This window comes from Electrona antarctica (assembly GCF_951216825.1).
Source record: "Electrona antarctica genome assembly, chromosome: 22".
NCBI lineage: Eukaryota > Metazoa > Chordata > Actinopteri > Myctophiformes > Myctophidae > Electrona > Electrona antarctica.
In genome coordinates, this window is record NC_136805.1 from 12,122,607 (window position 1) to 12,145,000 (window position 22,394).

Here is a 22,394-nt window from a genome sequence, read left to right on the forward strand (position 1 = left end):
ACTGTTGACCTTTTAATCAACCTCTTGTGGCCACTGAGAAGTGAAGGAGAGGAGAGAGAGGAGAGAGAGAGAGAGAGAGAGAGAGAGAGAGAGAGAGAGAGAGAGAGAGAGAGAGAGAGAGAGAGAGAGAGAGAGAGAGACGAGAGAGAGAGAGGAGAGAGAGAGAGAGAGAGAGAGAGAGAGAGAGAGAGAGAGAGAGAGAGAGAGAGAGAGAGAGAGAGAGAGAGAGAGAGAGAGAGAGAGAGCATAACCAACCATCAACTCATAATTCTTTCTTCACCACGTACGTCTCACTGTTTTGGACCCAACATTGACCCGGCTCCACTTTGATTAATGACAACACCTAATGCCACCTTTGATTTAATTCCAGACAAGAGCTGAGCCAGCGCGGTCCGGGACAGAGTGTCCGCGGAGGGCGAGATGTGTTAAACAGTACTGACAACAATGTACAACTCTCCTTAGTGGCCCCGGGGGAATATCTGATGTCATTTTCGCTCTGCGCGGATAAACCGCTGTGCCTGCGGTCATGTTCATCACTGAGGACCAGTGGTGGAAGAAGTACTGACATTTTTTACTTAACTGAATCTGTGCCAGAACGAGATCATCTTGTGAATAGCTACTGTACCCAACTGTGCCATCCACGAGATTACGAGATTTGATTAATTGGCATTAATCAAATTTTTTTATATTATTATTGCGACCGCAAGTCGCATTTACTATGGAATCTATAGTAAATGGGTTCTGACATTCCATATGTTGATCCTTCCCCATCCATCCTTCCTCTTCGATGTCTCCCTTTTGACCGATATCTGTCCATTCAAACTCTAGACGGGCCTGCCCCAAAGTTATTATAGTGCAGCCGCAGCCGGCGAAAACTGGAGTTCTCAACAGGCCCGAAAATTAAGGCCCGGCCCTACCGGGCCCTCATCAAATCCTGTACACTTAAGAGAATGTCCCCGCTACCACCCTTAGATCTTACAATTTACAATTTAGGCATTTAGCAGACGCTCTTAATCCAGAGCGACTTACATTAAGCAAGAAAAAAAAAGCATGAGAATACATCACATAAAAAAAGCATTTATCATGAAACATGCGTAAACTAAGAACGTAACAGTGGAATATCTATATAATTAAACTATACATATAAACTATACATATATACTATACTATCTATTATACAATTGAAAAGGTGTGCCCAAAACGCTGTTCCCAACCCAGGAACAAAAGCCACCAGCTACTACGTCACTCCAAGAGTGTCTGACACACTGCAACACACACTGCAATAACCCACTAAACACACTAACACGTCACAGACTTACCCTCCGCGTCGATCCACGGCTATCTCCTCATGTCGCGCAGCACGCCCACACTGAACACCATCCGCGTAAAAATTGTCATCGCACTGCCACTACAGCCGGCTCCCGTCCAGACTCACAAACAACATCAATATCAATAACAAACACAAACACGCCACAAGCACCGACACCCCCGCCTAATTTGTTGCCACGTCTATGAAAACAAGCACAGAAACAATGCCATTCAACACGCTACTTACACACACTACCACTCGCTTACAATACGCGGACCTGGCAACACTACATCCCCTCTCCCATTTGCTCACAGCCAACCACGTGACCCACGAGAGCTTTTATGTTTCTGCAACACCGGAAGTTACACGCTACACACACACACATTAGAAGAACAACACGAACACAACACTACACACACACACACGGGCCACTGTTGCCAGGTCTATCAAAACAGGCCCAGAAACAAGCAAACAGACCCAGAAACAAAGCCTTTCACCACGCTACTTACACACACTACAACTCGCTTACAATTCACGACCCTGGCAACATTGTTCCCCGTCTTCCACAACACACACAGTCCCACACAGACACACACACACTGATTCGGACTTGGATGGACAGCGGCGCGATTACATAAATACACCGTTTAATTCATGCAAACACGACAATTGCACCACCAGTTTCATTAATGTAAACACGACAATTGCGCGACCCGTTTCATTCATGGAAACATGACAACTGCGACGCACCGAGGCGCATGGATTCTGTGTGTGTGTGCGTGCGGGGTGACTCTGAATTGGAGTGTTTATGTCAGTCAGCGATGCGATCCGTTGTTATTCAGCCAGGAAAACAATCTAAACATTATATACTAACGTCAGCATCGGGCAGATTAACACACACAAGCGTTATTAGTTGAGTTTTCTTATTGAAGTGCCTCTGAATTGTAACGGTGTGTTTATGTCAGTCAGCGATGCGATCCGTACCAGCACCATATGCACGGACTGGAGAGAGGCGAAGTGTTTCTCTCCCTTCGGCTCATGTAGCCCTCATTGTAACTACAAATATTGTTCCCGAACAAACAATGTGGGGTCACTGCAATCCGCAATCCAAAATAATGTAGCCCTACTATAATGCAGTCAAGGTCCCCCAAAAAATATACTACAGTATGTTCTGCTCCATTCTCTACAGCTTTTGGTTTCCAAAAACAGTAATTTATTGTAAGCAAACAAAAACAGTAAACAGCAGTTTCATGTCTGCTTATTTTCATTTACATTAATTTCCTTTGATGTGAAAATACAACAAATAATAATAATACCCATCCGTTACTACATGTCAAGGGCACAATACTGGAGTGGAGTCTGTCAAATCCCGCTATTTCCTTCTTCCCATTGCGCTGCCCACGGAACTAGGATTCGCCGCCCAAAGGGCGGCGAAATTCTAGTGCTATACATATGTACTATGACGTGCTATGACGTCATAATACAACGGGGGAGTGCATTCCACAGTTTTGGAGCCAGAAGGGAGAAGAGTTTGGGACGTGTGGAGGCATGTCCTGGCGTTTTTAGTGAGGGTACTTCCAGCTTCCCTGCGTTGGCTGATCTGAGTGCGCGAGAGGGTTTGTAGGGTTCAATCATACTTGCAAGATATGGGGGAGCCATACCTCTGGTTGCTTTGAATGCCAGCATCAGGGTTTTGTATTCTGTGCGGGCAGCGACCGGGAGCGAGTGGAGGGAGCGGAGCAGGGGGGATCTTCATATACTGTATGGAGCTGACCTGTTCTGACATTCCATAATTATGATCTCTTCTTCTACTTTGGTATGTCGTGCATTTGACTGGCACTGGTTGAGGCCAGAATTCATTCCATATGAATGTGTTAACAAGTCCTTTTTAGGCATGCTCCACCCATACTCCGCCCATATCTCTCATCTCTGTAGAGCGTCGCAGTCCCGCCTCCTACCCTGGACCAGGAAATGAAACCCAATGCATTTTTCCCATAGACATTTCTTAAAGTATTTATTTAAAGACGGTTACGCCGCGGACAAAGCCAACTCGAGTCGTGACAACTCATGACAACACAAACAATATTTTGGACCAAACAAATAATTACAAAGAAGAAAAACAACAAAAAAAGTGTTGTAACCTGCCGTTTTTTTCTTCTTTCTAATTATTTGTTCGGCCCAAAAAATTGTGTTTGTTGTCATGATTTGTTACGACTCGAGTTGGCTTTGTCCGCGGCGTAAACGTCTTTAAATAAATACTTTCTGAAATGTCTATGAGGAAAATGAACGGAGAATCATTTCCTGGTCCAGGGTAGGAGGCGGGACTGCGACGCTCTATTGTAGCAAAGGGCATGGTCTATATGGGGACATAAAGCCAGCTGGTATAGCACCAACATGTGGCAGATTTGGCAAATGAGGGTTTGAGTGATTTCCTTGGCCTACTGGGAGCCTGCTGTGGCTGTTCCGGACTGGCGAACTGGTTGGGATGATTAAAAAACCAGGCCATGTTCACAAAGGGTAGGCAGCATAAGCCTTGGCTTCAGCCTACACCTTTCCGGTGCCACTTTTATAAGTGGATCCAAGTGTATGTAGATTTATGTATGTATGTATATATGTATATGCATAATATGTATGTATTATGTGCTTCCTTTGTTCTTTTAAAAACACAGAATAAAAGTACCTACACTTACCTACTATTATATGATAGAAAGCCAGAGGGCTAAAAATGGATAGACTACAATGAGGTGGCACTTTGAATACACAAGAACAGAAAAACCCATATAAAATACAAATACATCTAAATACAACTCACGTCACCTTACTGAATGGCTGATGGATTTACGGATTTACTGCATTCAGATACTGATGTACAGTATGTACAGTATGTCACTGTCAGTGTGTGTGTGTGCGTTGCGTGCGTGCGTGCGTGCGTGCGTGCGTGCGTGCGTGCGTGCGTGTAGTGAGTGATTGAGTGATAGACGAACAACCGTGTTGTTGCAATTTAAAAAGGTATAACCCTTATCAAATTGTAATGCATAATTCATACGCCAAAAATAGCAGCACAAAGCTCTACTGGTGGTATTTCAGGCATGTGTGACTGTCCTACGACAAAGTGTAAGCCAGGCTTCAGCATGTGGTGCATGGAATATTATGTTCTGAATCCTGTGACAACATCAAAGGTGGCCCTCACCTCATGCTAATTACTAAAGCTGCTTATATGCAGATAAACCCATTAAACGGCTAGATTTGAAGATGGGAGCTGCTTTTGTTGAGCACACACCTTCACGCATGCACCTTCACCCATGCACCTTCACGCATGCACCTTCACCTTCACCCATGCACCTTCACCCATGCACCTTCACGCATGCACCTTCACCCATGCACCTTCACCCATGGACCTTCACCCATGCACCTTCACCCATGCACCTTCACCCATGCACCTTCACGCATGCACCTTCACCTTCACCCATGCACCTTCACCCATGCACCTTCACCCATGCACCTTCACCCATGCACCTTCACCCATGCACCTTCACCCATGCACCTTCACGCATGCACCTTCACCCATGCACCTTCACCCATGCACCTTCACGCATGCACCTTCACGCATGCACCTTCACCCATGCACCTTCACGCATGCACCTTCACCCATGCACCTTCACCCATGCACCTTCACCCATGCACCTTCACCCATGCACCTTCACATTATGCACCTTCACGCATGCGTGAAGGTGCATGCGTGAAGGTGCACCTTCACCTATGCACCTTCACATTATGCACCTTCACGCATGCACCTTCACCCATGCACCTTCACCCATGCACCTTCACGTATGCACCTTCCCATTTTGCACCTTCACGCATGCACCTTCACATTATGCACCTTCACGCATGCACCTTCACCCATGCACCTTCACCCATGCACCATGCACCTTCAACGCAAGCTCCTTAACTCATGCACCTTCACACATGCACCTTTATGCATGCACCTTCACGCATGCACCTTCACCCATGCACCTTCACCCATGCACCTTCACATTATGCACCTTCACACATGCAGGTCCTTCACCCATGCACCTTCACCCATGCACCTTCACACATGCACCTATGCACCTTCACACATGCACCTTCACCCATGCACCTTCACACATGCACCTATGCACCTTCACACATGCACCTTCACCCATGCACCTTCACACATGCACCTATGCACCTTCACACATGCACCTTCACGCATGCACCTTCACACATGCACGGTGCACCTTCACCCTGCATGCAACTTCATGCATGCACCGTCACGCATGCAGGTCCTTCACCCATGCACTTTCACACATGCACTTTCACACATGTCAGCAGGTGGTGTTTTTGCCAACAGGAGCCAATGCAGTGTGGATGCCGGTAATGATGTACATTTACTTGAGTACTGAACTTAGGTAAAACACTCCTACACAGTTTATGTAGGAGTATTTGTACTTTTGGATACTTACAGTATGACTTTCACTTTCAAAGACAAATATTGTACTTTTGAGTCGAGTAAAAAGTACATTGTGCCACTTACACTCTGTTTCAAATATTAGTGAAAACAACGACGCGACATAATCTGCTATCTGCACTATTATTGATTATTTATTTGTTTTTCTGTAAGATCTTGTAATCTTGTAATTTGTGACAAATTTGGAATACTTTTTTTTTAAACATTTTTTTAACAGTAGTCCTAGTAGTACAAAGTAGTAGTAAGGTTGAAATCTCTTTTTTGCAAGTAGAAATATATCCGGGTCTTACAGGGTTAAAAGCAAGTACTCCAGTACTTGACTATCTAGATGCTTTTGAAGTACTGGGGTTGAGTTCTTAACTTGTATGTCCAGCACTGGGGTTTCGTCAACTGTAGCCAATTGGCTGCAACAACATAAGGTTCATAAAGTAGGCTACAGTAAAATCTGTGTTAATTTAACAACTTAAGCTGTATAATTATACTCGTATGATCATACAATTATAAACTGTATAATCAGTAGTGAAAATAGGTATACAAACTCGTAGCTTGAAGATATGCTATTTTTGGTATTTAGAAAATGGTTTTACTCTCTCTCTCTCTCTCTCCCTCTCCGACGCTAAAGTTGTGAGTGCCAGACTCAAGGAGGAAGGGAAATTGACTGAGCCGTGGGAGGCCATTGATTTGATTTGCTGTTCCCTTCAGGTTAGATCTAATCACAGGGATTAATGGCAGAGTTCAACATTTCAAAGAGCTCTTATCGTGATTTTTCCTCAACTGAGAGCTTAATTAAAAAAACCTGTACCAATTTGTAATTTTGAGCCTTTGGGAGCAAAAATAGCATCATAATCTCTGTGCTGGCTTTGCACGCAATTTGACTATAATAGGGTGGATGCGTATAAAACATTTGATGATTGTAAATACCTGAGCTTGTAGATATTGTGATCTTGTAGATCAGCTATTTTCAGTACTTAGTAAAGGTACTTAGTTACTTTACACCACTGATAAATACCTGGGTCAAGCCTATTCTAGTCTATTTAATGTCATTTGTTTTAGATGCCACTGGAAACTGATTTAGTGTGTTTGAAACGGTGGGAGAGCTCCTTGTTACTATGTTGATATTTTATTTCTGTGTTGTTGGATTGTGTTGAACTCAAGGACCCCCTTGGAAACGAGATGATGCATCTCTCAAGGGGCTTATCAGCCAATTTCAAATTTCTAAATAAAATTTGAAACAAAGGTCTGTGCCCCAAAAACTGTGTAAAGAAACATTTTCTTTCCCGTAGATTTAATTTATTCCGAGCTGTATTGACTTGACTAGGCCTACTCTCTAATACGCTTACTGATTAGTGATCAATTATGCACGGCTGTGTTCGGAGTAATGAATGACATCATGTTCTGATCTGAAATGAACATGCAATTATTGGAAAGGTTAATTTACTTAGGTCTTACGTAACATTGACAGTACTTCCCCTTCATGGGCCACTGCGTCTACTGAAATCAGATGAATTACACGGAAGGTCAATCAGGACTCAAAACAAGGCTCAAAATATTAATCTTTGCCCATTTTGGGATTATCCTCAGATTGCAATAAATAAATGAAGGCTTGGCTTCCATAAGCTTTAAATATCATCAGAATTGTACGGGACATTTACTTTTGATGTGTGTAAATGTGGGGTGATGCGCTAACGGGGAGCAGTAACAGATTAATGCCTAATTTATGCTCCAACAATCTGAACAATGATGTCATGCATGCACCGAGAATAGCAGATTTACAAGCTCAAAATGTGCCGCATCCGTGACACGTTGTGAGCTTGTAGATTATCTATTTGCAGAGCGTGACACCATCATAAGACAAAGTATAAATAGAGCATACACAGACCATAATACATGCAGACCGTTTTGCATCAGTACTGTCACCTCCAACAGGGGGATTTTCTGTTTGAAGACACGACTTGTTTGTGAAAGTGGAGACTGGGCTTATCGGCTTGTATTTTCTAAACTGTTGACATATTTCTGAGGAAGAAACAGAAAGCATATTTAAAGCTGTTCATACAAGTAACTAAAATAAACAAATAAACGGTGCATTTATATGGCGCTTTTATCCTTACATTCCCACATCCCCACACACATTCCCACACCAACATTGGAGGAACTGTGCAAGGCACCAACCTCCAACCTCATCGAGAGCAGTATAGGGGTTCAGTGTCTTGCTCAAGGACACTGCCACTAAACCAGGGGGAGTCGGGGTACGAACTAGGAACTTTCTGATTACCAAGCGGCCAGTCTCTCTACCTCCAGGAACCACTGCTGCCCCAGACAGAAATACTATTCTCAGTCATGGATACCGTACACGGTACACTTCATTTCAACATCATTTCACTCTCTACTGGTGACATAAACTCGGGTCACCAGCCTTTAAATTACACCTCGGAGGAAAGCCTGCTCTGTGTTCTTAAATCGCCCGTATGATCCAGTGATTCCGGTCTAGACCACGGCTAAAAAAAAGAAAAAACCCTCTTATTCCGGTTTGGGGTTTCCGTTTTCGCTTTGTTTTGGGCTTCCGCTAGCAGCCGTTTGTTTTTTGTCTCACCAGTCGCTCCTACGAGTTGGAATAAACGATGGATATACCAAACAAACTATCCCAAGAAGCACTTGAAGAAACTTGTCGGATTTGTACGCCGCATCAAGGCTTTTATTGGTATAGAGAGTATGCGCATGCTTAAAGTGAATGGCACATCGAGTGGCAAATCGAGTGGCAAAGCAACAGGCAAAGTGAGTTTAACATTGTTTAATGTTGTTTAATGCAATCAGATATGACTTTTGTGTGTGGATGTATGGGCTATCAAGGCCAGAAAGTAGTTTTTTGCCACTCAGTATGCGTTCCTGCATAACTTCCTGGTTTGATGATGATGTCACGCGCATACCCTCTATAGGCACTAAAATTATGATGCCCTTGATCACAGGGAATTTTGGGTAATACTGATTCCGGTTTGGGGTTTCCAGCCTGATGACTACAAACCAGTGACTACAACATGACATAAGTTACCATCCGCTCCCGACCGGATCATAAACACGAAAATGGTATGCCTCCCAGGCTATACTCGTCACAAGCAATCCTTTTAAAAGTCAAGCCAAATGTATTTATATAGCACATTTCATATACACTACACATACACACATTTCACATAGAATCTTTAATAAAAACACCAACCCTAAACAATGTTCCAATTTTCACTACTGCACTGTTTGCTATTTCTCACTAGATCTTTCATATACTGTACCCTCCCTTCCTCTCTCAGGACTCACAGGGTCCTAAAGGCATGCCATTACAAGGGAAATAATTGACAGGGTGCAACACAAGTCCCCTCTGAGGCTTGTCACCAGTAGAGCTGCCATCGGCTCTGAGAGTGCTCAGTTAAATTAATTCTCCACTGTCATATCGGTTGAGTAAGCACTATTTCTTGGTCTGATTTGCAACAGTATACGTATACTAGTGTAGCTGGCTGGTCCTACAACACCCAGAATTCACTGCGAAGGATCTGTCCAAAAGTAATTTGCAATAATTTGTGTTGCTTTCCCTTTCCTACAGTACTTTGGCGATGCAGAGACCGCTGAAATACCTTATTTTCTAATCCTGCACACACACACACACACACACACACACACACACACACACACACACACACACACACACACACACACACACACACACACACACACACACACACACACACACACACACACACGGTTCCTTGTCAAATTTGTGTTTCAGTTTGATTTATTTACAGGCTAAGTCAAGAGTCAATTCATAACATCTGTGCTGCGCTCAGTTTGAGGAATTAAATTAGATGCAGTCTATTTCTTTCAAAAGTATGTGTACCCAGCTTTGTGGCAGTTCGCCGCTCATGCAGACACTAGTATCATTGTACTACTACTGTCATTGTATTATGAATAGCATAAATAACTGATCTACAAGTTCACAAACATTACCATGCAACATGTTGTGAACATTTGAAAAAGAGTAAAACATTGATTTGTCACTTTCAAAGCGTGTGTGTATCCTGTGAACCTTTAAATGATTCGTCCAGCTGGGATTCAAACTGCAATAGCAAATTTTGCTATATTGTACTCCTCTACTCTCCACTAACTATCAATTAAATCAACATATTTATATAAATAAATAGAGACACCAGGTTGAAAGCGGTTAACAATCACTGCTCTAATCTGGTAAAATGTACAAATCAAAATTAATGTGCATGTCAATACGAACATTTCATGAGGCTTGAAGCTGACTGTGTCATGCTTTTGAAGGGTTTAATCTATCTTAAAGGACCACTTCACCACTTTTCAACATCTCTTCATATAATTGGTCCTCACTAATGTTCATGATAAAACACCACCATTTCTTTCTACTCGGTCTGTGTCTCATAGGAGGGCTGTGGGAAGTTCAGAAACCCGTCCACCAGTGACATCATCGTTAGGCAGATCTTTTTTAAACAAGATTTGTTTTAAAATATATTTAGATTTGTATTATCGTGAGAACGATGGCTTCCATTTTTGCATTGCCACTTTTCAGGAAAAGAACGCCAGCTGCAGTTTCTATTAGCTTGGATTCCCCATCGATGATGTCACTGGTGGACGGGTTTCTGAACTGCCCATGAGACACAAACTGGTGGTATTTTATCATGAACATTAGTGAGGACCAATAACCACAGACGAAAAACAGTCTATGTCCAAATTTCATTCTGACCCCTCCACGAAAAGGCCTTGTTGTCCTGAACCCTTATCTATCATTTATACATTATGGATCAATAGTGTGGACTTTATGACTTTACGAATATTATTCGTCTGTGGCATTCAATTATAGGAAGAGAAGTTGAAAAGTGGTGAAGTGGTCCTTTAAGGGTTCTCAGCTGTTGAACTGTGTCTGTGAAGAAAGTGTTGTGGTGATGGGATTCAGTTCTCCTCAAGGTCGTGGTTGTGTATTCAAATGCAGATGCTAATATAATGCTAATCAGGTTTATACATTATATTATGCAGAGTGCACAAACCAGTCTGTACTGTATTACAGTTTTTTATTTATTTTAAACTATGCTTATCTAAAAGTCCATTATGTACTGCAGGGGTGCCCAAAAGGTAGATCGCGATCTACCAGTAGATCACAAAGGCTGTGTAGGTAGACCACATGGCATGTATAAAAATATAATTTAATATAAAAACTATATTTTTTGGGGGCATCTGACACGTGAAATAAGGTGACTTGATTGAGTGACATCAAAAAGGGGCTGTCAGTTCAAACCCACAATGCAATACTTTGTTTTCAAGAGTGTTGCGCACAAACATCAGTAGCATTACAAAGTTATATAAAAAAAATACCAATTCTATTTTTCCCCTCAATTTCCTATTTCTTATGTAACGCAAGTGCCATTATTCCAAAGCCCCCTCAGGTACATTTTGTAACTATTTTCAGCAATGCGAATTGGTGGGTAGATCTTGTTAAGCTGGTCATTGTGAAAGTAGCTCTCAAGTCCAAAAAGTGTGGGCACCCCTGATGTACTGTATGCCTATGCATATGTACCGTATGCATTTATAGTTTATGTGTACACTACAGTATGTGCTGCCTGTTGTGTGAATGTAATGCACATTGTAGGGCACTTTGTATAAAAGGTTAAAATTTGCGACATTTGCCATTTATTTAAAAAACGTCGCTATTGATATATATCTGTAGGCCTCACAATTGGAGCTGTTATTAGTGTCTTGCTCAGGGACACTTTGGCACGTAGACTGGTCAGGCTGAGGGTCTAACCGGCAACCTTCCAATGTCCAGATGGCCTTTACCCACTCAGCCACGGCCACCGTTGTGAGGGAGCAACTATCCAGTGTGTGCACATTTATTCTCTCTCCATCTAAAATGGTGTACCATACAATCCAGGGAATAACAGCCGCTGCCAAATTAAACCCAATATGTCTTTCGGAGTCAAAGACACACGGACACAATGACATTATACTGCCGACGCTGCAGTCTGCACCTCTGTGTTCAATTCATCAGTTTGTAAATTAACACTCAGGATTTTACTGTGTGCACAACATGTGTGCGACAGAAAAGCACACAAATGAGACCAAAGCGGCTCATTAGCCTGTGCCTCGTCCGCCGCTCAGACACCACATCCCAAACACCCTCTTTCCTCTTAATCATTAATTTATCACAGTGTTCCACACTACAGCCTATTTATAGCTACCTCCAGTGCATCTCAAGACTTTGTGCGCATCTTCAAACAGCCAGCAGAACAAGACCATGTCTGCTCCGCCTCGACGCCTGTCTGTCTGCCTGTCTGTCTGCCTGCCTGTCTGTCTGCCTATCTGTCTGTCTGTCTGCCTATGTCTGTCGGGGAGTGAACACCAAAGCTGCTGCATCAATGGCGGTTTCAATCACTGCACAGTACGATTTATCCGTACTCTGAGTGGACAAGCCGAGTTGACTCTTCCCGGTGCATTTTGGTTACATTTGTGTACTCTCGGAGTCAATCGCAATACATGGCACATGCTCTTATGAAGCTCTCGGAAAGGATTCAGAATGTTTTTTTTTTCATGATTTTGTAACCAATTTTTTCACCCAGTGTCAATTATCTAATGTAATCCTGGGCTCTACTCTGTTTATCTCTCAGATTATTTGTTAAAAACAAAACATCTATGGAACCGGGGAGGGTGGGGTATATGTGGGGTTGTTTGTCTACCAAAATTGAAAATCCTATAAATAAAGTTGTAAAAAAAAAAAAAAAACCCATCTAAAATCTTATAAATCTAAGATCTACACTCCCTCCGCCAAACTTGGGAGAGCAACGAACTGACCTCATGCTTCCTTCAATGCATGAGCAATCCAAGCCGCTTCTTTTCACCTGACAGGGGGGAGTTTCCCCAGGTAGGACGTAGAGCCTGGAAGGAACGCGTTATTCCAACCAGTTCCTTTCCCTTCCATCAGGCGCCCCGGCTGGCCAGGGGGAGGCAGTTTAGAGACCAGGATTCTCATTGTCATCATTCAGAACTTCTGATGAGTGCTCTCAGAACTTGTTCTCAAAACATCTGCATCCCCAGAGATGTCCTGAGTCTCTGAACTAGTTTGCAAAGCCTGTCTGAAAAGGCAGTTCTCCCTCCCCTGACGTCGGAAGGAGCATGTATATAAGGAGGACTTTATTTGTTTTCCATCGTGGTTCTGTAGCAGGCGAGTTGTCTAGAAGAGGGTCTGTGTGTTTGTTTGATTCTCTGGAGAGCTAATCTCACAAACCACTGGACTGATGTGTTTCACATAATCTTTAGTTATTTTTTTAATATATACAGTATATTAAAATGTTATAAAGGACGTCAATGGGGCTCGGATCCTATAGTGTAAATTGAAGTCATTCGTCATAGATGATTATGCTGTTATATAAGTCCGAGATCCACATCCAGAGACATATATGCCGTTACTTGACCCCACCTTGTCTCCTTAATTGCTCTTTCGCTCTACGTCACTCTTTCTTTCTGTCTCCCTTCTCATTCATTACCCCCCCCCCCCCCCCCCCCACCCCCCCCCCCCCCCCATCCTCTTCCTCTTCCTCACATCTTCCACAGACGTGCGCGTTTCCATATCCCTGGCTCGCTCTGCATTGAGCTAATTGCCATCACTTGTCCTGACGGTGACAGGTCTCTAGCATTACACACGCCAGAAATAGCTTCGACGGCATCTATAGCAGAGAGACAGGCGGAGAAAAGAGAGCGCTTTGGGGATTTACTGTGTCAAATGTGGTGTTCCACACTGCACCGCTTTTGGGCTCCTATCATTTCCAGGGGGCATGCGGGGTAACTGGGAGGGAGGAGCCAATACCCATTTTCTGAACATAATGTGGGTATTAACCACTTAACCCATAATAGAAGAATTGAGTCCCTCAGGACTAGGGCTCTATGCTAAATCTAGTGTTGGAAAGTAACTATACAATTACTCATGTACTGACACTGTACTTAACCCATTTTGACCTGAGATCAGATTCTAAAAATGTCTTCTACATCCTGACAGTTTTCTGAAAAAGCTATGTTTCTATGTCAGTGGTTCTTCAATTTCTCAAGAATAGCAGATCTACAAGCTCATAGCGCGCCACCGAGTGGCGCGCTGAGCTTGTAGATCTGCTATTTTTCAATAGCTAAAGCATAACATAATGCTAACACCAAAAAGGGGTACAATTTCCAATACTTGTAGTTACTTCTACTTCTACTCTTCTACTCCAGTACATATCAGAGGCAAATATTGTACTTTTTACTCGACTACAGCTATTTGAAAACTTAGTTACTAGTTACTTTGTTGATTTAAATTATTACAAAACATACATTGACCATTACTTCGGCTATTACATTTGTATCCTTTTGAGACATTTGAAAAGACATTCTTAGTACTTTTACATTTGATCGTTTAACTTTGATACTTTTTAGTATTTAGTAGGGCCTACTTTTTCCACCACTGGTTAGTATTTCCCTCTACACCAAATCTCTTTGCCAAATATAGCTGACCCACAAGCTCACAATGCCTCACATTGGCGAGGCCTTGTGAGCTTGGAGGTCTATTTTCACCGAATGTTCACCCCAGAATAGGTTAGCCCTAGGGTCCATGTGTTTATAGTCAGAATAGGTTAGCCCTGGCCCCTAGGGTCCATGTGTTTATAGTCCCAGAATAGGTTAGCCCTAGGGTCCATGTGTTTATAGTCATACTGAGAGAAGATTCAAAGTATAGCCGGATTAATCTTCTCTCAGTTCTTCAACTGCAGCCGGCAGCTCAAAGGGAATGGTGTGCGTTCTTCTTCTTTGAACTAACGTCATACATTCTTTTTCATATCGTTTATCACTGGCATATTTTTCATAATAACCACATGAGATGTACAGATATATTCCCATAACTTACAGTTGGAGGCCATCGATATTGTCCTTTTCTTTTTGCTGAGGTTTGCGTGATCTGCGCAAAAGGACAGTTAACCCATTTTGGGCGGGAACCCCTTTTGGTGTTTTAAACATTATGTTATAATTTAGCTATTTAGCTACAAGCTCATAGCACGCCACCGAGTGGCGCGCTACGAGCTTGTAGGTCTGCTATTTTTGAAAAATCGTGAAAATATTTATTTCAGAAAACTGGAAGATTTAGAAGGATTTCTGAAAATGTTGAGGTCAGGCCTAAATGGGTCAAATGATAAGGGACAATATCGGTGGCACCCAACTGTATGTATCGGTCGATACCATACCGATCCGATACCAGTGTATTGTGTGTAATTTAAACAAATCTAGGACAGTGGTCCAAATGGACCCTTATATACAGGTCTGTAACTCTGAGAGTTATGGGGGTCCTTGAAATTAAAAGGTTTGAGAACCACTTTTCTAGGAATAAATATAAAATTCCATTAATAATTGTTGTCCAGAACCGCCACAAAAGTCCTGTGCCCGGGCTCTGGGCAGGGCCCCTGCCCGGCCACTCTAGTGTGATAAATTACATGGTGTCAGAATGGCATAGACATACTCACAGATACTGATACAAGCATTTTAGCCAGTATTGGCAGCTTTTCCCGATACTGGCATCGCCGTATCGGTATCGTAAACAACTCTAGTTGTGTGACCACTTAGTCGTGAGTGTCTGTCTGCAAGGTGTGGGCCCCCCTACACTCCCGCCAAAATGATGCATGCACTCAACGGAAAAACCTTGGAACCGTTTTCTGTCACATTTCTGTCGTCATGTGGCAGCCAAGTCTAGATGGACTTTTTATGTTTGTCTTATTCATGCCCACCCCGTAACATCATGTGGAAAGCCAAGTCTATGGACTTTGTGCGTACCCCCAAAGGTACTTCATCCCACTTCACACAATTTGATGTGTGAGTTTTTATTGAAATTCAGCACAAATTACTCTTCACATTTTAAATTAATGCAACTTGTTTCATATTGCATTTACTGCTATAAGAAAATGTGTCTGGGCATGTAGCCAATGGGAATCTAATGGGCTAAGATCTCCATCCTTCCTATCTATCGTTAAACGTCTATAGCTCCTGTAGAGACCCCCCCCCTCTTAAACTGCCATTTCAGACACAATTCTTGCATCTGCTGCCAGCTCAAAACAAAACTGCATGCTATTCAATCTTCACCAGCAATGTTTGAATGAAAGGAGTAGAGAGACCATTCTATTTACACTTTATAGATCAATTTAGTGACTCAATGCATCCTAAACCGCATCCCACGGTGGTTTAAACAATCGGCGTCCGACACGTCGGGTACTATCACACCTGCATTTTTATGTGAATAATTGGTCATGCCGATGTGTGAAAAGGGCCCAAGGGACTTCCAAGGCAGTTAACGCGTCCTTTGGCTCACATGGGGCATCTCTGTGCATTACGAGAGAGAGGCAATGAATGTCACCATAGCACCTGGCTGTGAGTCTTTCTTTGGCAGGCCTTCGGCTCTAACCAGAGTGGTGGAATGGAAGTTGAGAACTGCTGAATAAGGCTTCGTTTACTGCAGGACCGGTGTGGCTCTCAGACAGACACGGCTCTGACTGCAACACTTTCTTTGGTTGAAAATAGGTCGTTTTAGTTGTTGTATGACAGAGTATAAACAAACCTTTGATATGTTCACTGCACTGTGATTAGCCATTAGTTTAGTTTAGTTTAGTTTTATTTGCACGTGATGTACATTAAAAGAAAAACAAAGGAAATTTCAAATGGAATGAAATACATTTGTATGAAAAAATAAATAAAAAAATCAGAAAAGAAAATGTGCCGGAAGGACAAAAAAACCCCAGAAGGGCTTATCGAGTGGCCTTCCTTAAAGCTGCCAAAGGAGCTTAAGCTAGTTATAATAAAATTAAAACATTAATGAAAATACATAATTATGATATTAATAATATTAATATTAACAATAATAATAATAATAATAGTAACAATAACAAGAAATGAAACAGGTAGTAACATTAATAATTATAATAAAGATCAGGGTGACTAGGGCATAGCCATAGAAAGGTCATGACCCCTTCTGCTTTTACAATGCTGGCAGATTCTTTTATGGGCTGCCATTCATCATTGTATTCATGATTAACTGCACTCATCTAACGCACGGCTGCATTATGCAGATTTGTACAGGAGGGTAGTTGAGGAAGTTTGGAATTATGTGAATAATGCGCCATTTAAGCGGACTGGCCAATTTTTCTGAAGGGTATTTATTGGACCAAATTAACCTATAATGAAAGTACTTTTTTGCTTGGATCTCATAAAGGTCAGCAGCTGAGACTTAGTGTTTTTGTAAAGGTGTACACTTGTGCAATCAGAAAATGTGTCTCAACATAATTTATAATAATTGGCATTTTATTGCACATGTCATCTTAACCACTTAAAATGGTGTTACGTTACAAAAATAACTCTCACAATGCAATTTGCTGTGCGTTATAGAGACTATATAATCTTATTTCCATATTCTACATTTGTGGGTTTTCTGCTACTTTTTCACAAAAGTATCAAAAGTAGCAGTTTCACAAGCTTGAAAAGCGGCGTGAAGCGACTCGCTTTGACCTTGTAGATTTTTTGTCTGTTTTCACCAAATTTCCAGCTATTTACACTGAAATGTTCATCTATTTTTGCTGATTGTTCATTAATTTATTTTATACGTCTGTCATTATAGGCCCAGCATTGGGTTCAGGTGTATGTTGAGACCCAGGTCAGGGTCAATGTGGTTCTATTTGGGCTCAGATTAAACAGGCGGACTCCTACAGAGAGAAGACGGTCGGACGGGTATAAAAAAAAAAAAAGAAGGGAAATCAACTAATGGAAAGTAACCTCCGTAATAGAATGGGCCACCAGTCAAGCCAAAATAACAGACCATTAGAGAGAGCGTGGACTGGGCTACCGCTAGAAACACACCCGTGCTGCGAGGTAGGCTACTCACTAATGGGTCAACAGAGACCTCTTGTCATCACTCACTCTAATTGGTGGCTGTGAAGCCGTGGCTTAAGGCAGAAACAAGGTGGAAGCTACTCAACATTATTGATTAGAGTTTGCTGCAAAGGTGTGCACATTGGAGCTTCGCTGACAGCTCAACTGGTGCTGCGGAAAACATGTGCATGTTAGCGTCAGAGGTTGCACGCAAACACTCAGAGTCACATGACGTGTGCAAGTTAACACACGCTGTACAGTACACACTGTATGTATGCAGAGAGTCACGTGAACAGACAAGGGGCACAATGTGTTCCATTATTCTAGCCAATGCCATTCTCTGTTAAATTGAGATGCACAAGCAAATTAACTCAAACACAGAATCTCTACATCGATTGAACGCGGAATGAAAAATATCACCCACAAAGTATCATCCACTTAGCAAAGCTATTTTTGTCAGGTTCTGAAGATGTGATCGTTACAAATGTGGTCTCTTCGGTTTTAGATATCTTTAAAGACATGATCTATTGATTTCAATTTTGTTGAGACTCGTGTATTTATTTACTGTACATTCTGCTACTAAATCCCTCTTCCTTGTGTTGCATCTAAATATCTATTCGTTAGCTGCTTTAACGACCCAGTTTCCCAGTTTTTATTTCATCTTACTTTCATTTGAAGATGAAAGATGAAAGTCACAGACAGACTTCATTAAAATTAGATGCCAGATTGAGAAATATTACATCCATTTCCCAGGTAGCAGGATCACAGCCGAGTGCAGTGACCTTAAGTACTTTGGCAACCTTTTCTGTCCAAACAGAAGTTACACTCTTCTGCGGAGTTAGTCCACACAGTATCACTCCCCTTGACCTCATTTCTCAGGACATTGTGTTGATGTACGAGTCCACGGCTTGTCATTATTTCCATAAATTGGAGCTCATTGCCTCTCAACTCCCCATAATCTTTTGTCGTTAGCATCGTTTCATTGCGGTGGCCCGGAGCATCGGCCGTATATACTGGGGAAGAGGGCAGGCAGGTTGAAAGATAAACACTGGTGTTTGTTGTGCATCAATGCATCAAGTGCCAAGGTGGGCAGCCGCTCAATAAAAGTAATCAAATGTGAATTTTAAGGGGTATTGACTTCGCATGGAAGTCGCAAGGGATGGCAAATTTTGTGGTTTCCTGGGAAAAAAGATGTGCGTATGCCAAGTTTGTCATGGTAAGGACAAGTCAGAGGATGGAGAGGAGTCAACTCCACTCTCCAGACAGACGTTCTCTCTCCTTGACAGGCCTCGCTTCTCCTGGCTGAAATATTAAAAATTTCCCTTCCCACTCTGCACCTTCACTCTGACAGCTAATAGTGACAGGTCCTGCCGCTATTACTGTCTGAGTGGAATGGGAACGTACGTGAACAAACGCCAACATGCATGTGTACACACTTCCACTTTCATCTTCATTCCTATAAGAATATTCTTTCTCTCCAGGAGACAATTGAGATTGGACATGCTTTAGATCAGGGGTTCTCAACCCGTGGGTCGCGACCCCTCGGGGGGTCGCCAAATTATTTTAGGGGGTCCCCAAATTATAAAAAAAAAGGGGGTTTTTTACATTTTATTTTCACGATTTTTCAAAAATAGCAGACCTACAAGCTCGTAGCACGCCGCTCGTAACGCGCCACTCGGTGGCGCGCTACGAGCTTGTAGATCTGCTATTTTTCAATAGCTAAATTATAACAATGCTTAAAACACCAAAAGGGGTTCCCGCCCAAAATGGTTTAAGGTTATTGTAGCAGTCAATTTATATTGGGGGTCGGGAGGGGGCGGGGGTCCCGAGACGTTGCCAAAGCATTTCCGGGGGTCCCCGGCCAAAAACGTTGAGAACCCCTGCTTTAGATCAGTGGTTCCCAAACTGGGAGTCCACAAATTAAGTTGGGGGGTCCCCAGAAGATTGTTTTCTCACTGAACAGTAAATCAAGTAGAATTGTATACAGGGTATCTGCACATTTCTAAAGTTACAATTTAAGGACTTTTTAATTATTTATTTAGAGTGGTCAATTATTATACCCCCTTTTTTGCCCCAATTTATTGGTTATTCCAATTAATTCCTCCCCAGACATATTTCAACGTATTGTCACTGCTGTTGTATCCTACTGCCTCGCCTGCCAGTGAGGAGCCCCCACTTGGAGGACGTAGGCATTCTTCCTACTCCTCCCGCCCAACACTTCCCGCTGACAGGTGCAGCGCTGCCGCCCCAGCCCGTAGGAGTACATGCAATGACCAATATCACCCTCCCTATGCCTGCCTTCCCTCACCCGAGCATAGACGCCCGAGAAATTTAAGGACTTTTAAGACCTCTTTGATATCAAATTGGCCAAATTATTATACTATTATTACTTTTTGTATTTTTGAGTGGTGTAAACCACTCCTACAACTGGCTTTGTTAGTTTACGTGTCTGTTCGTACCAAAAAATGAGCATGGTTGCTATGGTCACCCAGTTCACACGGGTGTGATTTCATTACGTCAGACCACAGTTGATCAGTCTATATAAGACCATACACCACTCAGTTCACACGGGTGTGATTTTTTATATTACCTAAGCAAACATTGTGAAAATAGCCAATCTACAAGCTCACAACGCCTCATATGAGGTGCTATTTGTATCGTCTAATAGGCTATATTCATCTGTGGAATCGAGTCAAACTAAATGTAATGCCTCAACTCCTACAATTCCAAGTGCTTGTCAGGGTGGGGGGGTCCCCAGTTCAAATATGATTTTTTGGGGGGGGTCACGGCCCGAAAGGTTTGGGAACCCTTGCTTTAGATGTCCAGAGGCCTGACTTTATTACTTTTATTATATTTAATATACTGTATTATGATTGTATACTCTTTGTAAAAAGGCTAAGGTGACTTAGGACTGGAGCATAGAACGTTTAGGAGCAGCCTAAACGTGGGGTCTGGGGACTGGACCAACTGGACACTTTGGGCCTGTAACTCACAAATGGGGAGCTTAATGCATATCAAACTGGGGGGTCCTTGAAATAAAAAAGTCACCATATGCCACCATATGGCACCAGTGCCATATAGCTGGTGTGCCCATTCAAACACAGCAACAGCTCCAGTCAGTCTGAATGCCTGTTGTTTACAATGCAGTGCTCCACTAATGTGATTTATGGATAGACAGTATCTTGTCAGCAGTCTTGCATCAATTGTTAAATGTCCTTTGTTAGGTTGTCGCTGCACCAGATGCCAAGGACTGTAAGGACAATTCCTTGGATGAACATCATACTTGGCAACGCATGCTTCCGATTCTGTTTTCGGAGTCCACCAGACAAACTGATAATCTCCTCTTCTCGTTACAGTTGCAGAGGCTGAAGCGCTCCCTGTCCTTCAAGTCGGTGATGCGCAGCAAGAGCATGGACAACTTCTTCCAGCGCAACAACAGCGCGTCGCGCCTCGTCATCGCCGAGCCCCTGCCACCTCTGCCGTCGCCGCTGCCCATCTCAGACTCGCCGCTGGCCTACGAGCGCTCGCCCTCCCTCTCGCCGTCCCTCAGCCCAAACCCCTCGCTGTCGTCGCACTCGCCCTCCGTCAGCCCCTCGCAGTCCCTGACCTCCACGGCTCAGGCCAAGCCCGTCAAGATGCACTGCTTCCAGGAGCACGTGTTCCGCCGGCCCACCTGCTGCCAGAGATGCAAACACATGATCCAGGGTAGGTCCCATGAATGCACGGAGAAGAACACAAGTCACTAGGATACCACTCTCTCGCTTAATATAATTATGCATCCCTATTCTTCTGGAAACCAGACGAATCTGCCAGTGAAAAAAATAAAAAGCAGCAGATTAGGTCTGGTCCCGCTTGGTTGTGATTGTATTTCGCGGCCCCCGAAGTTGTGGGGAAACAGAATCAGGGCCCAGTATGCAAATATGGGGCGGATTTATCACCAGAGGCATTTTTTCCCCTTCCGTATCCACCCTTGGACCAAATACATGTATCTACGCAGTGTTATTAGTCTGGCCATGCAAGGCTATCCCTATTCTGGGGTGAACATTTGGCGAAAGTATAGCCAATCTCACAATGCAGTTCACAATGCATTTTAGCACTTTAGGATCGTTTTGCTGCTTGAAGCTGCATAATAATGAAGCCATAATACTTTTTTTGATTTTCTCACAGAGGTCTTTATTTGATGTAATGGTTAATGGAGACCTGTGTATTGTCTGTGTCTTTGCAGGGAACTCTAAGCAAGCTCTGCGCTGTAAATCCTGTAAGTTAGGGGCTCACCTTTGGTGCTCTTCAGAGCTCTCCCAGCAACCCTGCACTGGCAAAGTAAGTCTGATCTACCATTAGCCTTCACTGAAAAACATGTACATGCACACTACGTAGATTCCAGTTACAGTGAATAATCGGGTCACGGTCAGTTGAAGCACTGATACTGAATGTTTTATAGGCTCCGTCGTTTGCATCACTATAAATGCACAGAATATATCTGCGTGCGTGCAAGCATGTCCCAAATCTCGAGAACCATCTGAACGATCGCTTCAAACGTGCTGGATGTGTTGATGAGGACTCAAGGGAGAGCCGTGCCTGGTGGGAAGTTGGACGGAGCGGTGGATCTCCAAGAATATCTATAAATCCATAAATATCATATGGACTTAGACTGTCCATTTACTATGTTAA

At 43.0% G+C, this 22,394-nt stretch overlaps 1 protein-coding gene across 4 annotated transcripts in view; it reads left to right on the top strand.

Moving 5' to 3' along the window:
• Positions 1–22,394, top strand: part of LOC306915717 (SH3 and cysteine-rich domain-containing protein 2-like) — a 59,307-nt gene that overhangs the window by 7,550 nt on the left and 29,363 nt on the right. For 3 of the 4 annotated variants that reach the window (XM_079493256.1, XM_079493258.1, XM_079493257.1), the window contains exons 2-3: positions 21,080–21,428; positions 21,949–22,043. In XM_079493256.1, the coding sequence (XP_079349382.1) occupies positions 21,080–21,428; positions 21,949–22,043 (444 nt within the window). Of the gene's footprint in view, positions 1–8,253; positions 8,571–21,079; positions 21,429–21,948; positions 22,044–22,394 lie in introns of those variants that run through there. The other variant, XM_079493259.1, reaches the window with a different exon arrangement.